Source organism: Ciconia boyciana, chromosome 7 (assembly GCF_034638445.1).
Source record: "Ciconia boyciana chromosome 7, ASM3463844v1, whole genome shotgun sequence".
Classification (NCBI taxonomy): domain Eukaryota; kingdom Metazoa; phylum Chordata; class Aves; order Ciconiiformes; family Ciconiidae; genus Ciconia; species Ciconia boyciana.
In genome coordinates this window covers 29,357,308-29,372,628 of record NC_132940.1, presented here as the reverse complement: position 1 = coordinate 29,372,628, position 15,321 = coordinate 29,357,308, and the positions used below count along the sequence as shown (strand labels likewise).

General features: G+C 43.5%; 1 protein-coding gene across 15 annotated transcripts in view; it reads left to right on the top strand.

The window, feature by feature from the left end:
- Window positions 1-12,204, top strand: part of PRRC2C (proline rich coiled-coil 2C) — a 76,330-nt gene extending 64,126 nt beyond the window's left edge. For 8 of the 15 annotated variants that reach the window (XM_072867891.1, XM_072867888.1, XM_072867893.1 and 5 more), the window contains 7 exons: window positions 468-702; window positions 1,166-1,288; window positions 2,862-3,080; window positions 3,918-3,992; window positions 5,137-5,240; window positions 7,025-7,151; window positions 10,738-12,204. In XM_072867891.1, the coding sequence (XP_072723992.1) occupies window positions 468-702; window positions 1,166-1,288; window positions 2,862-3,080; window positions 3,918-3,992; window positions 5,137-5,240; window positions 7,025-7,151; window positions 10,738-10,998 (1,144 nt within the window). In that variant the 3' untranslated portion in view covers window positions 10,999-12,204. Of the gene's footprint in view, window positions 1-467; window positions 703-1,165; window positions 1,289-2,861; window positions 3,081-3,917; window positions 3,993-5,136; window positions 5,241-7,024; window positions 7,152-8,166; window positions 8,404-10,737 lie in introns of all 15 variants that reach the window. The other 7 variants (XM_072867901.1, XM_072867899.1, XM_072867895.1 and 4 more) reach the window with 4 other exon arrangements.
- Window positions 12,205-15,321: the final 3,117 nt, after the last annotated feature.

Sequence of the window (15,321 nt, the reverse complement as noted above, 5' to 3'; positions counted from 1 at the left end):
GTTGTCAGCATCCAGTGACTTATCCTGTAAGTATTAAAAGTTTGACTATGGAGATCTGTGAAGTCAAGAGAACAAAGCAGTTTACTTTATGACTAAGTGGAACTACTCACATGTGGTGCTTTCCCACCATCCTGCCTTATAGCACAGGAACTGAGAACTGGTAGCTTCTGTATGTTACAGTTAAGTTATGCAAAAACTATTTTAGCATGCACATCTAAATAGCTAAGTGTACTTTTAAAATTTAAATAAAAATCCTAGTTGTATTTTTCCTGTGGCCTTTAGTAGCATCTATTATGTTGTTGTGTGCAGAGTAAATAGAAAAATCTACCTTTCTCAGGTCAAAATCTGTTCAATAGAGCTAAGCATTCTAATTCCCTTTAAAGAATATAACCTGTGTTCTTAATTTTTGGTGGCTCATTGTTGAGCTCTCTCTGCATTTTTGTGTATAATGCTCCAATCTCTTGCAGATCCCAGCAAGCTTTTATGCAAAGTGGTTTGTCTCAGCCATCACCGGTAGTTCTGTCTGGTACAGCTTTACACAACTTCCCAGCAGTACAACACCAGGAGCTTGCTAAGGCACAGTCAAGCCTAGCATTTCAACAGACTTCTAATACACAACCTATTCCTATCTTATACGAACATCAACTTAGTCAAGCTTCAGGACTGGGAGGCTCTCAGCTTATTGATACACACATTCTCCAGGTAGGAAATGCTCCAAAGTGCAAACCTTCTGCAATAGTTTGATACAGATAATGCAATAATAAATCAAGTATTGCTCAGCTTGGGATAAGCCCACCTCTGTGATAATCACATGATAGTCAAGGTGGCAGGAAACTTAAGACACTTGGAAGAGAATGTTCTTTTAATTTCACAAAGATACATTTAGTGTAATCTCTGAATTGAGGATTGTTCCACAAACTACAGGGCTCCTTGCACTTCTATCATGAATTGGAGCTTCAGGTTTAATTTCTGTTATGGTAGGTGATAAAGGGCTATTCTACCACTTGCAAATGAGAGCTTTATCACAAGCTGAAACCTTCAGGTTGTCAGCTTCCTGTGCTGTGGTTTCTACTGTACTGGTTGAAATACAGAATGATGTGCCATGCTGTCTCATAACTGCTCTCCTAAGTATTCTTAATGTAATGGTGTCTCTCACTCTTCCTAGGCCAGAGCTACGCTCACTCAGGCTTCAAATCTGTACTCTGGGCAAGTTCAACAGCCTGGCCAGAGCAATTTCTACAACACTGCACAGTCTCCCAGTGCTCTCCAGCAGGTAAACTATGGCATGGTAAATTTCCTAAATTGTATTCTTCTTAAGCATGTTTTGTTTATGTTTTTTGTGGGGTGGGGGTGGAGGTGGGGGCTGAGACTATCTTTAATTCTTCCAAAATGCAAGAATTGAAAATTGATAGCAAAGGAGAGCTACTGCAGCAGCACTGAAAAACTGAATTGCTGAGAAGTTGAATGGCCTACAAGTTAATGTTGATCATTTGTCTCTGGCATCATTCTCTTAAATAGTTCATTTTCCAGTGACAGGCAAAGATTTAGTTGGCACAGTGATGTTGCTAATTGATTGAGGTATGTGCTGCCTTTATGGGGGCAGGGATCAGTTACTGATGGTGGAGAGAGACAGACAAACTCCAGGTGCTTAGTGCAGCCTAATTGTTAACACTAATTGAGATGAAACCTCAGAGCTGCTACGTATGTCAACAATATCAAAATATGTAGAAAACAAATGAGAAGCCAGCAGATAGATGATCATACAGGCAAACAGGACAGCCAAGTTAGTAACTAGTAACCTACAAACCAGGAGATGTGTAAAATAACACCAGTGATTTTAAGTTTCTTGAATTCTTTTGTGAAAGAACTGTTAATTTGCTGTATGCAAGCATTCTGTCATATTTACAGGATGCTGTCTAGTGGTTTTCATCTTCTGGTTCAAATTTTTTATTTAAGTGGCTTTAAAAAAAAAAGCTTATGATGGACTGGTTTATTATAATAGCCTACTTCATACACATGAAAAGTTGCCAAGACAGAAATCTAGAAGAGTCTCAAAAAATTGGATCTCATCTGTTGGAAATCTAGCATAAAGTTTTAAGGACCTTTTAGAAGAGTTAGTGCTTTTAATGTGTTCAAGCTTGGCTGTTTCTGTACTTCTAATCTGTTATCCTTCAGAGCAGAACCCTAGTAAGTCCTTCACATCTGGAGAATATCATATCATTCTTCTAGTCACACTCAGAACATAATTTTTGCAGGTTGGGGATTGATGGTCAGGCTAGGAAATGCAGTAACTCCTGCCAGTCAGGTCACTGCTGTGGTATTTTCATGGTTATCACTACTGTTCTGTGGTGTTTTCAGCCCACAGCACTCCCTGTAAATGCAAGCAAGGGACAGGCCATGGTTTGTTTGGGTTTTGTTTGCTGTATTTTTAAGCTTGGACTGCTGGTGGTTGGGACTCCTGAAAAGTAAAATCTAATTTTCATCCCAGTTTCTTTACAATTACTAAAATTATTTGACGTAAATAAATAACCCTATCCACCCCCCCAACTGGCTATTTCATTCTACTTTTATTTCTGAGTTGAATTAAATTTACTTCATACAATGGAATCACATTGAATGATGTTGGAGTTGGGAGCTAGCATGCAACTTTGCTTCTGAAAAGCAGAGACCCAAATGCTGTTAGAACTGATTATAAAGACAGGCTGAACAATAATTCACTTATTTGCTTACAGCTCTGTGGGTAAATGTCTGAACTCATTAAGCAGTTTAGCTTGAATATAGCTGAAATCGTAGAGCTAGTAAAGAAAGTTAAATCATGGCCCTTGTGTATATGTTACTGGTGATTTTGTACTTTTTTCCAGGTGACAGTACCTTTGCCAGGATCACAAATTTCTTTGCCCAACTTTGGATCCACAGCACAGCCACTTATTGCCCTACCCCAATCTTTACAACCACCACTACAGCACACGCCACCGCAAGCGCAGGCTCAAAATCTAAGCAGACCTGCGCAAGTAACCCAGCCTTTCAGAGGATTAATCCCAGCAGGAACTCAACACAGCATGATTGCTGCAACTGGAAAGGTAACAATATTGGTAGACCTACACTACAAAAACTAATACAAAGCACAGCTGTATGCTGTTTTATAGAACCAGCACGGCAACCTATGTTGACTCTTGCATCTAAAAATCGGCCTTGACTTTAAAAGGTAGGGAGGGGGAGATAGAAAAGCCAGTCAAGGTTAGTTCCTTTGCAACTGGGTCTGCGCATTTTGTAAAGGTTTAGCTGAGTTTATGTAGCTAACTTGATAATAGTCCATTTGCACCGTAGGAATACCTACTTTCATAATGACTTTGTGGACTAGTAGGATATTTCATGTAGAAGCCATGTAGAAAATAGTACAGAGACGTTGTCAGAGCAGCAGGCAAACAACATTACACTGTCAGGGCTGGTTTCTGATGCTGGTCATGCATGTGTTTATTGCTTTGTTTCTGTTCTCATACTGGAGCAAGTTGTATAGGATCAAGTCTTTCCAGTGCAACAAACTGGAGGTTTAGGGACTTCAGTGGACTCTGTTTCAGCTGTGACCTTAAACCAGAATTAAACTCTACTAATGTTGCTGGGGGTCTGCTTTTCTGAATAGCACAGCAAGGTGCGTATTGAGAACGTAGCATTGTATGTAAGGCAGGACCCTTGATGTGTTTAAAAAGGAAATTAAAAAAAATGGGGGGGCTGGTCTTGCAGCTGAAGAAAACTCTCCTTGAGTGACAGCTCCAGTAAGGAGATAACACTGAAGTAGTGCAAGAAACTTGAATGCCTAGGAGAGAATTCTCTCCTCTCCTTCATCTGGAGCTGCTGTGGTAATTGCTAATGAGGGGATGTGTGGAGCTGGCTTCCAATCACAAGGTCTCTTGTCTTAGATGGAATCACAGATTTACAGGCACCTGGGATTTTCGGATAGTGTGCAGCACAACGCAGTTGCAGCATACTTTCAGGTGAGCAGTGGGTGGTAACACTGGACATGAACACAGCTAAGCTTTCTGTCAGATACAGCAAGGTCTTTCCCCAGTGCAGGGAGTAATCTAGCTCTGGAGCTGCACCTGAAATCCTTACAGTTTATGGCCTAGATTTTAGGGTGCTTTTGAGAATAAAATGGTCCTGCTGTCCTAATGGTTTACAGCTGTGATAAGTAAAATCTCTCTCAGGCATTAATTCCATATCTCGGGCAGTAATGGCAGCCGGAATTCCAGATCACCTAGGTAAAGTTTTCATCCGGTCACCCACCACAGTATATGGTGATTTTTGCACCATGCAGTTTTCTAGCTTCATAGGATCTGGCCAAACCTTTTAATCTTTTATAATTTTCATGAACCCATCTTCCAAGCAGCAGTGTGTTTCATGCTACAGTTGTCATTGGAAAATGAACACTCATTTCAACAAGAAATGAGGAGGAACTGCAGTGGGATGGTGGCCTTAAGTTACTTTCTTGCCCTGTGTTAAGGGTTCCATCATGTTCCTGCTAAAGAAAGTCAACTTAAAACAGCCACTCACTTTTAACTGATTTATTGTTGCTGTTATGCTTCATGGCTGTGTGTGGAAAGATACTGTTCCAGAGACTTAATTTATTCTGTTGAGTGTATCTGCAAAATAACATGCAAGACTGATTGCTCCAGTCTGAGTCTGGAGACTTTTTGCATGAATGACAGCTCCATTTTTGCTCTGCTTTTGTTTTTTTATAAAACTGGATTATTTTATGGCATTCTTCACTTCAGCATTTTTCAGGATTAGATCTAAATATTTTCCTGTGGTACCTGAGACAGGGAAGGAAATTTCAACCCTGAAACATTTTTTTAGGGAAGAATATGTGAAATGAGTCACAAATCCCCTTTCACTATGCAGGAACATCAACTTAGCCAGTACCATTGCTGGAAGTGCCAAATAGTGCAGGAAAATTGTACACAGAGGTGCTTGTGGTGCTGGGGTTGTCCTAATTATAAGAAGCCATTTTGCAGTCTGGCTTTCACCTCCACTTAAGTGACCTATTTTCATTGAGAAAAACGTGAGGTAAGCTAAGGGTTACTTAGTAAATGTAGTTTTTCTTTGAATTAGAATTAATATGTCAATTGTTGTGTTTTTCAGATATCAGAAATGGACCTGAAGGCCTTTGGAGGTGGGATTGATGTTAAACCTGGAACACCACCAGTTACTGGTAGAAGTACTACTCCAACCTCCAGTCCCTTCCGGTAAATCTCTCTTAAACTCAAAATTCCTTTAAATCAGAGCTAGAAAATGTACTTAGTCATGCATGAGCAGCCAGTTCTGAAAGGTATGAGGTGAGGGGCTTCTAATATAACATACAATGCTTTATCTTAGCTTAAAAGCAGCATTCCTGTAGGTCATGAGATCGGCTATAGTTGGCCAGAAGTACATAGCTCTGAAATAAAACATTAAATTTTTTATTATTATTATTAAACAAAACTAAACAAGTCGTGTAAAATGGCCTGGGATTGTACCAGGAAAGCACAGAAGTGGCAGGGAAGATGTTATTTGGGATAAAACTCTAATAAGAGAGTTTATCTTAATTGCAGTGCTCAAATTAAAAACACTTAAAGGCTTACCGCAGTTGTGGCAACAATTCTGTTAGAGAACTAAGAGTCATTGCAAGATCTATAAGTGTCTCACAAGTGAAATTAGTAAGCTGTTTGCAGGTTTGCTTGGTTAATTGACTGAATTAACAGAATCTTGCTCATATGCAGATGCACTTCATGGTAAACCTGTTGGGCTGTTTGTGGATGAAGCTATTAGTGGACTGAAAGAACTTGAAAATGGAACTTTGCTACAAGATAGTTTTGTTCTTGAAAGCTGCACTCCCATGCATAGTAACTGTATTTGGTGGCTTTCACTGTAGCAGACTGACAGTGTTCAGGCTTTTCTAGTGAAGTAGAAATGAGAGTTTGAACACAATGCTGAAGTCATGCCTCCAGTACTTCATGTAAGAAAAAAGCGAAGGGATGAGGAAGAAGAAACTTGAATTTGCAGGCTAGTCAGCATTTAGACGATTGACTGAATGGTATATATCTCCGAGATTCTACAGAAGACGTCTCTTCTCCTAGTGACCAAAGCAGGGCTTATCATAAGCTTTTGCTCTTAAGTGCAGAGGTACTGGGAAGATCGACAAAAGCATAATAGAGTTCAAGAGTTCAAAGTGAAAACTAAACAGACTTCTTTAAGCTTACAAAATGTTGGTGTGTATTGAGTTTAGCTGGCTTCCTTGCCACTGGTTGCCCCACTGCTCATTTTACGTTAAGTAAGTGTATCACTCACACACTCTGCATGAGAACTCTCTGCAAAGTTCTCCATTTCCTAAAGAAGGCTGTTCACACTTTTCTCTTTCTCTGATGGTTGTTTGGTGTCCTTCCCCCAAATAATCTTTCAGGCTTCATTTAATTCATGGTGATTCAACACCTCTTAAAAGTTTTAATGGAGGGTCACGTTCTTAGCCAAATAAAACCAGGAGAGCGTTTTCTGTGAATTCTTGAAATCTGTTCAAGTGCATTTTGAAACATGTGACGACAGGTCAGAGTGGAAGCATCTGCACATGGCAGCTTCTGCTGCACTTGCTTAATGACTGTTGTGACAAGCTCTGAACTTGACATGATAGAGCAAACAGTGTAAAGGGGTAGGACTGAACATAAAATAGCAGGGATAGGAAGGGGAATACACTTTTAGCATTAGTATTTGTGTTACGAATACTTTTGGGAAAGGTCTCTTTCATACAGACTTCACCCTGGAATCTTTCCATATCCTAAATATTTCTGATTATGGTTTCTCTTTGTATTCTTAAGTTCTGAGTTTGTTTGCATTTGAAACTAATGGTAGATACAGAAGAATATCTGATACCAACTTCTCTAAGAGGTTATTTTTTTCCCCCTCCAATGCTGAATTTCTAGTTAAGTTGTAACTAAAGGCACAAACATCCTCTGAATTAGAAGAGCAGTGTGATTCTAACTGGTGTTCTTTTCTTCAGGGCCAGTTCTACAAGTCCTAACAATCAGTCCAATAAAATGAACAGCATTGTCTACCAGAAGCAGTTTCAGTCAGCAGCTGCTGCTGTGAGAATGACACAGCCGTTTCCTGCACAATTTGCACCACAGGTAGGTGACTGGTGGCTTCCTACAAACGAATCTGTTTTGCTATATGACCTGGTGACTCTAACTCAGCTGTGTTTCCTCAGGCTTTATCATGGGGAAGTACAAAATGGAGTTCTTAAAATGAAATGGTGTGAGAAAACTGATTTCAAGATCAAAGCCAAAAAAACCCCTCTCTGATCTTGCTAACTGGTAGTACAGATTTTGTGGTGTGTTTAATTGTGAGAGTTCTGTGCACACTGAGGAATTTAATACAAGTTGTGAATGATGTAGAACAGACGGTTATTCTGATGGCTTCCCCATGCAGCTGTAAAGCACCTCATCCTGCAAAACCAGATCATTTGGTTGGGGAAGGGGAGAAGCTTTGAGTCTCAGAAGGGTCCCAATGCATATTTTAAACGTTTAAAGACAAAGCAGATTTGCAGTTGTTTGTCTGAGATGTAGCTCTGGAGTATTGATAGAGCAGTTCAGGTTGGAAAGGATCTCTGGAGGTCATACAGTCCACACAAAGCAGAGCTGATGGCAAAGGGTTTGATTTGCTTCTGGCATTCCAGGGAGCACAGCCTACAAGGGTGGTGCATCCCTATTACAGGTGACTGCAGACAGGCTGCTAGGGAAATGTAGCCTCTGTAAAAATGTAGGATATTTCTGTCTGTCTTTCAGCATTTGGAGTGTTTGACTGCAGGACTTGAGATCTGATTTTTGGATTGCCACTAGCAGAAACTGACTAGCCTTTCCAGGGCTGCCTTTCACTAGTGACTCCTCCACTGCCTTGCATGGGTCTTCTCCCTTATTACATGCTGGTTTTGAGTTCTTGATACTACTTTCAGGTGCAGCAGCACTACAGGGCTGGTTTTTTTCTGGAGTTCAGGCGTGGCCTCTCTTAAAATAAAAGCCTATTTTCTTGATATCGGTTTGACAGCAGAGCAGCAACTTTTTCCCCTTTAAGATAATGCCAACGTGCAATCTAGTTGGCAATTTTCTAATTGCGAAATGTCTTTGTTGTTTTTCCCCCACTTAGATCCTCTCTCAGCCTAACCTGCTCCCTCCATTGGTAAGAGCCCCATATACTAACACCTTCCCAGCGCCTGTTCAGAGGCTGCCAATAGTACTGCATAGTCAGATGCCGTCTCAGATGACCACAGGCCTTATGAGCCACCCTCATTTACCGCGTGTGGCCAGAGGTCTTTGTGGATCAGTATCTGGAGCCAGAGGCAATCAGGCCCAGGCTGCGATGAAGGCTGAACGAGACATGAAGGTTAGTATTTGAACAGCAGTGCTGTTAACACCAGTTCAGTCTTGACAGCTTGTAGGGCAGGAATGTATCTGCAAATCATGTCTTAATTAAAATGCCTCTGGACCCAAAGCTGGTAGCCGGGCCTTTAACAGCTGAACACAGACCTTCTCTAAGCCCTGTTTTTTTTAATAAGAACTTTAGACTAAAAAATTCATAAGGAGCTTCCTTTCTCAAGTGGTGTTGTCATCAGCAGTTGTGAAGCTGCCACTGCTGTCAAAAGGCAATCTGACAACTATGTTTCAAGAGCCTAGCTTTTTTGAATGAGTGATGAAGCGCTACAAACCTGGCTGTTAGCTATCATTTCACATCTGCCTCCCCAGCTCTGAGCAGCAGTATGAACCCTCCTATACCAGCCAGCCTCGTTCCTTGGTGACTCTGGAGATTCATTTCCCGGTAGTTCGAAATGCCTGTGATTAATTCTCTGTGGTAGAATGCAGTAACATGGTATACTCCACAGAAGAGATGGCTGCATTGCAGTAGCAGGTGATGAGTGTCATCTAACTTGTTAAAGTCACTTTGGGACCCTTCAGGTTGAGGCAAACTCTTCTTACCAAGGCAGGACTGCAATATGGGACATCCGTGTAGGGACACCATTGTATGCTTAGCCTGTTTTCTGCAGAGTAAGTTGCTTGTATGAATATGTGGTACTGAGGAGCTCCTTCTTCTACCATCACTTGCCATAACTCATGCGTTGAGGTGTAAAAGCAAAAGAGTTTTTTCTGGTTATGTCTGGTTGTAGGAGAATTGATTACCCCTTAAATTCTAGGTATTTGGTCCATTTAGTTTTCTACCACCAGTTTATGCTAGCTGTAGACTTACCAGGTGATGCTTAGTATATTGTCTTGAGTCTGTATTATGAATTGAATCTAGCCAGTCATAGCAAATACTAATATGCAGTCCTGGTTTTCTGAATCTCCCTGCAAACACTGTTCAGAAGAATATGAGTTATTCTGTCATGCTTGGTTACTTGTGATCAAGTCATCCAGCCTTCTAGCCTTAACCTCAGGGGATGGGTGAAATCTATGCAAAAGATTTCAGGTGTCCACCTGGATCCAGTAAAATCAGACTGTTGCTGTAGTCCTGCACACCAGAGTTCACAGGTTTGTTTTCTATTCTGTTGCTGGTTGAGTTACTTGGAGCAACTACACAGTATTAAAGCCAAGACCTCTTGTTCGAGGCTTTTGCTGTTTTGTGCCCCCCTGCTGTGTCGTGTGTCCCTCCTCCCCCAGCCCCGTTTTCTGTAAAAAAGCATAAAATACTTAGAGAGGTACATGGGGGCTTAGTGTCTGTATTGTAGTTGGGGTTCCTTGTATTAAGATATGTGTTTTTAATTTTAAAAAAGGTGTTTGACTGCATTGGGCTTAATTGTGCAGCTTCCAAAAGATTGAACTCTTAATGCAACTCCTGCTTTGCCTGTGTCTGGGCAGGAGAGCCAAGTGCTTGGTCTGAAGAATCTGGTCTCCACAGTGCTGCACTGACAAATGAAAGGTCCAGTGTAAAACTGTAACTGAAACATGTAGTCACAAAGGCTGAATTTCACAGGTGCAAGTCAAGGTTACCGGTAGGATTCAGAGGAGGGATTTGAAGGAAGCCAGGCAGTAGCTTGTACTTCCTGGAATGAGTGCCCACTTTGAGTGGGAAGCAGATAAGGCCTCAGCTTACATATAACGCAACCTTGAACCAGGTTCACTTGCACCCCCATTGCAGACTCTGAAGGTCTGTGTCCAGAACAACAGGGGGAAAAAATGTGGGTGCTCAGACTAGATTCTGCTGCTGTCTTACAGCCCCTGCGCTCAAGAAGTCCAGACCACGCAGCAGGAGAAATGACAGCTGGTGTGGCCCTTGGCGCCAAAAGCGCTTGCGTAGCTGGGGTAGTGTCAGAGCACGGGCAGTGTGCAGACACACACGCCTTCTGGTCATGTCTGACTTTTACTGAGGTGTGAAGCTTCAGTTTGAGTGTACTGTAGGCAGTGTTTATACTTTTTTAAGCTCTGCAATAATAGTGGCATAAAAAGATGTTAGATAATGCTTCAAATTGTTGACCTTGATATCCTCTATTCTGGGATGAGGAGTAGGAAGAGCAAGGGAAGCCTAGGCATGACATTAAGCTACTACTGAGAAGCCAAGCCACCCAGATGTGGTGACATCTGGAAAGCAACTGGATGGACACTGCCTTTCTGGGAAAGTCTGGCCACTGTGGTCAGTCCTTCCTCTTTCATTTAGGAATTACTTTTGTGAAGTCACTTCTATTCCTATGCCCTCTCTTCAGTAAACATATTTTCTCCCTTTCTTAAGGCAAAGCAGAGAGCAGAGGTACTTCAGTCCACCCAGAGGTTCTTTTCTGAGCAGCAGCAGCAGAGCAAACCCATAGGAGGCAAAGCGCAGAAAGTGGATGAGAACGGGAGCAAACCTGCCGAGGCAATTGCTGACTCTTCAGGAGTCTGCCAGGACAAAACCGAGGAAAAGCCTACCCCTGCGCCTGCTGCGGCAACAAAACCTGTTAGAACTGGACCAATCAAACCTCAGGCAATCAAAACTGAAGAAACAAAATCTTAGAGGCTGTGTTTCCATGGAGGTGGGGGAAGAGGGGAGGGCGGGTGAGATGACAGCAGCATGAATTTGTAGCCCAAAGGACAACAGTCTTCTCTCCCTGCAGGGCTCTGAACAGTGTAAAGGGACATAGAAGCTATCAGCAGTTATGGATGCAAACTGCTGTGTATCCAATGGAGCTTCTAGGCTCTTTGGGCTTGTATCTTCTCTAACAGCATGAAGGCTGCTTTTGGTGTGTGCACGTTTACACGTGTGCACGTGTTTTGGCTTACACACCTGTATGCTTCCCAAAGTGAAAAAAATTGAGAAATAGCATCGGCAGGGAAGAAGGTGGTCGGGAAGGCATGTTCCTAGCTGACAAATGAATACTCTTATTTTCTTCAGGCTCTGATCTTCAGCTGCTATTTATCTTTTTATAAACCCATGAGTATGAGAACATGCAGATCTGAAGATGGTGCTGGGCCAAGTAATGTGTGTTAAGTTTTTAGTTACTTCAGCAGCTTCTATCTTGTAATAAACAGAGGGATTCGTATAGCTGGCAAAATTGCCTTTGCCATGTGACACCTAACCTAACGTAACGCGGAGGGTAACGCTGGTGGTGTCGAACTTCCCTCTGAAGGCAGTGCTTTGCTGGCTGCTGCTTTTTGGATGACAATATACTGTATTTAGATCACCGTATGAAAATGCTACTTGGCCACCTGTGTTCTCTTACGCCCACCCCCCCACCCCCCCCCAGTCGTTCACCTCTGGAGTTAAAAGGTTCATTGCACCAATAGTCAAATTTGTTCTGTTCACCTCTGTCCAGCTATCTTTATATGATGCGAGTGATCTTTAAACGGTTTCCAGCTTATGTCTGTATACAGCAATGAGCACTTAGAACTGTGCCACGAGAATAAAAGAAACCTTATCGGATTAAAGAGAGTTTTATCTAAAAGGTGCATTCTTTATATCGGAGCTGCGTCGCACCACCTCCTTGCCCACAGTGTGCTGGAAAGTAGAATCAAGTCAAATAAATGCCTTTTTAATTGTATCCTCTAGTATTATAGCTGTAGGACAGTACTGTATGATACTTCTGTGAATGTAAGATATCCTGTACCTGCTTATGATATGTAGTAGTGACTGTGCTATACTGGAGCTGTTTTTAATAATGTTATTCTAGAGGTTTTTTCCCAGACAATGATTGAAAAAGCTAATAAAAAGCACCAGGTACCACATCAGTAGCAGAATTTGCTGATTTTTTTCTGGGATTTTTTTTTTCTTACTTTTTTTGGAAGGAAGAGTGAGTTGAAAGTCTAATGTGTATAATTTTGTTCAAATGACTGCAGAAGCTGGAAAGGCTGTTGCTGCTATTGATGCCTAGTGAATTGCTATTGGTTATCTTTTTATATAAATATATATATAATTTGAATTTTTGGAAACTTTAGCTGTGATGTCAACTTTGGAAAAAAGTATCCCACTTGTAGTGTGAGTTGGCATTGTACAGAAATTAACAGCCATATTGGTCTAGAAATGTTAAACTTAATTTTTTTCCATTTGTACAGGGGTAACGCACTGTATTAAATATGTACGGTCTTATTTACATGGGTTTGATTACAGAAACTAATAAAGTATTCTCTAAATAAAGTATCCGGGTAATCTCATGATTAGCAAAGTGCTGCAGGATGCAGGGAGAGCACCTGAACGTCGTGTGCCAAGTGAAGAGTGTGTATTACAACCAGACTTCTACAGAGAAACAGTTTGAAACAGCTTATTTCTGTTTCCCCTGGCATTTTTGATCTTGTTCTCCAGTGAAGGTCTCGCAGGACATGGCTTCCATCTAGCTCTGGAAGGAGCCTGCCGGTTGCGTTTGCAAGACGTTAACATCTCTGGCGTGTTAGTGAGCTGCGTGGTGCTGGAGGCTTGCGCTTTGTTTCCTAGAGAAGAGCCCTCGCCAGAGGAGACCTGGATGAACCCATCTGCTTCCTCTCATTTTAGCCGGTGGGCGACTGCGGGCGCTGGCTGCACAGGCACCCTCGCCACAAGGGACTGTTAAAAGCAAAAGGTTTCTGGGCAGGGGGGAGCAGGAGTGAGCCTTGACGCGAGCCTTCCCAAGGAAAGGGGAGGCTTCCTTCTTGTGCTGCTCCTGAACTGCTCCCTTCCCAACTCACTGCAAGCAACACACACTTGCCACCACACATTCGAATCACACAATTACTGACTCGTGCCCTTAACCACGGGGAAGAATGATGGGCTAAGCATCCTAGCAGCCCTTCAGCTGCAGGGGTGAAGGCATCCCTGGGCTCCCTGCCCTGTGGGGTTATGCGGAGGCAGGATCTGCTCAGGGCTGGTGCGGTCAGCTGGCCACCAGAGGGAACTCTGGGCTCACAACAAGCACCAGAAACCTTCCCGTGTTTGGTCTCTGAGAAGTAATTCCTGCCCTGGGAGAAGGTGCTGGCTGCCATGGCACCTCCAAGGGATGCAAAGAAAGGAAAGCCAGCCGTAGGTGTCGGGGTGGCTCCGCAAGCGCTGCTGGGGGTCGTGCAGATTTGCCTTTGGTCAGGGGTGTTGCTGCCAGCCCCGTGGTGGGTCGGAGCAGGCAGACCTGCCTGCGCTTGGCCAGGCAGGAAGCGGTGGTTTGAGGGCACCAGAGGAGCTGGACTTGGTTCTTTTAGGGGGTTTCTAGTAAAACCACAGCCATATGGAGTAAATAAAGGTGCTGTAATCCACAACTGGAGCGATGGGCAGAAGTAACCTCTGACGAGGTAACACCACAGGTAAATCACCTTTTTTACAGGAACTGTACAAGCACAGCTACAGCAAACACTCGGAAAGGAGGATGAAGGTAGGGGAACTGAGTGAAGGCAGACAGTGGTTTGAACTATAAATGTGCTGTAAAGAGATGGTTTCAATGGTAATTGAGTTGATGTTTCCCTGGTTTGAGGCTGTCTTCTGGGTTCATCTTGGAAGGATCCCCTAAAAGTGGGAAATGGTTCACTGGACTATTCTGTTTTTAAGGAAATGCTGCTGAAAGAATTATCTTAAATTCTCCAGCAAAGCCACTAGAAAAGTCAGACGAATTTCCCACAGTCAGCAGTGGCAATATACCAAGCTTTTGGCTATTTCTTGCACTGAGCAGAATCAGCATAATATTTCTGCAGATACTTAATTAAAAGTGAATGCTTGAGCATTTAGTGCAGCTCAGTAACCCGATTTTGATGTGTGCCTCCCCAAAACAGCTCCCAACCACCCTGGCTGCCTTTGAGGCCAGTTTGAGCTTTCAGTCACTGACCCCGGTTCATTGAATATTTTTATGACATTTAACCAGATAACTTGCTCCTGGCCTTTTACGCTGGAATAGGTCTTGCTTTTTTAATTTGAGTGGGATTTGGTGTGTAATCTCTTTTCTAGGACTCCAGTCATCACAAATAATTGTGCTGAGCCTCCCATAAATTAGAGAACTATTTTGTTTGGGGAATTCACTTTTTTTTTTTTCCTCAGTAATGTTCAGTCTGCAAAAAGACCATGACTTTTTCTCAAGGCAAGAGCAGAAGGGGGTTAATGTGACTGGGGCCAGCTCCAGCAACCCCCCTTGGCTCAGGCTGGCTTCTTGCTGGGACGTGGGAGGGGCGGGACCCTGCGGGCTTGTTTTGCAAAGCCTGTTAAGTAAAGCTGTGTGTTCAGCGCTGTTCAGCTCCAGCCCAGCTTTCTGGAAATCCTGTGTACATTGGCTTGGCTTCGTTTTTTTTTTTTTAGTCAATTAAGTGATGGACTTCCCAGCCTGAAAAGCTCCCGGTGCTGGCAGGGAGCAGGGAGGTGGGAAGGGCTGGGGCTGTCTGCCTTTGGTGTCTCCGCTCACTGAGAAGCCGTTGGCGCTGCTGCTCCCCGGGGACCCCTGGACAACCCTCGCTTTCATGCTGGGGCTCAGCCCGGGCCTCCGAGGAGCTGCGGGACAAAGGAGGGCTCCAGCCTCCCCTCCTGTTTTGGGACACAAATGCCGTTTTCCCATCCTCAGTGGCAGGTTTTGGCCGTGCTGGCTGGGCCGGGTCAGCGCTGTGCAGGCGGGGGCTGCCTGCCGCCCTCTTCCCAGCCCCGGCCGGGTGCGTGGCGGTGCCCTGCCTGCTCCTGGGTGACCTCCATAGCTGCCTTCACCCCAGCTGCACAGCCCTGCCTCTTGCCCTGGCGTTTGCCTTATTAATCTGCACCAGGGCCCAGACAACTGCCCTTCCCTGGTGGGTTTTTGCAGCAGGACAGATAGACGCTGCGGGACTGAGCCTGCTCCCCGGGGCAGGGCTACACACCCATGTTTTCTGAGGCCAGGAGAGCCTGTAATGCAACACGAATTTATTGCCA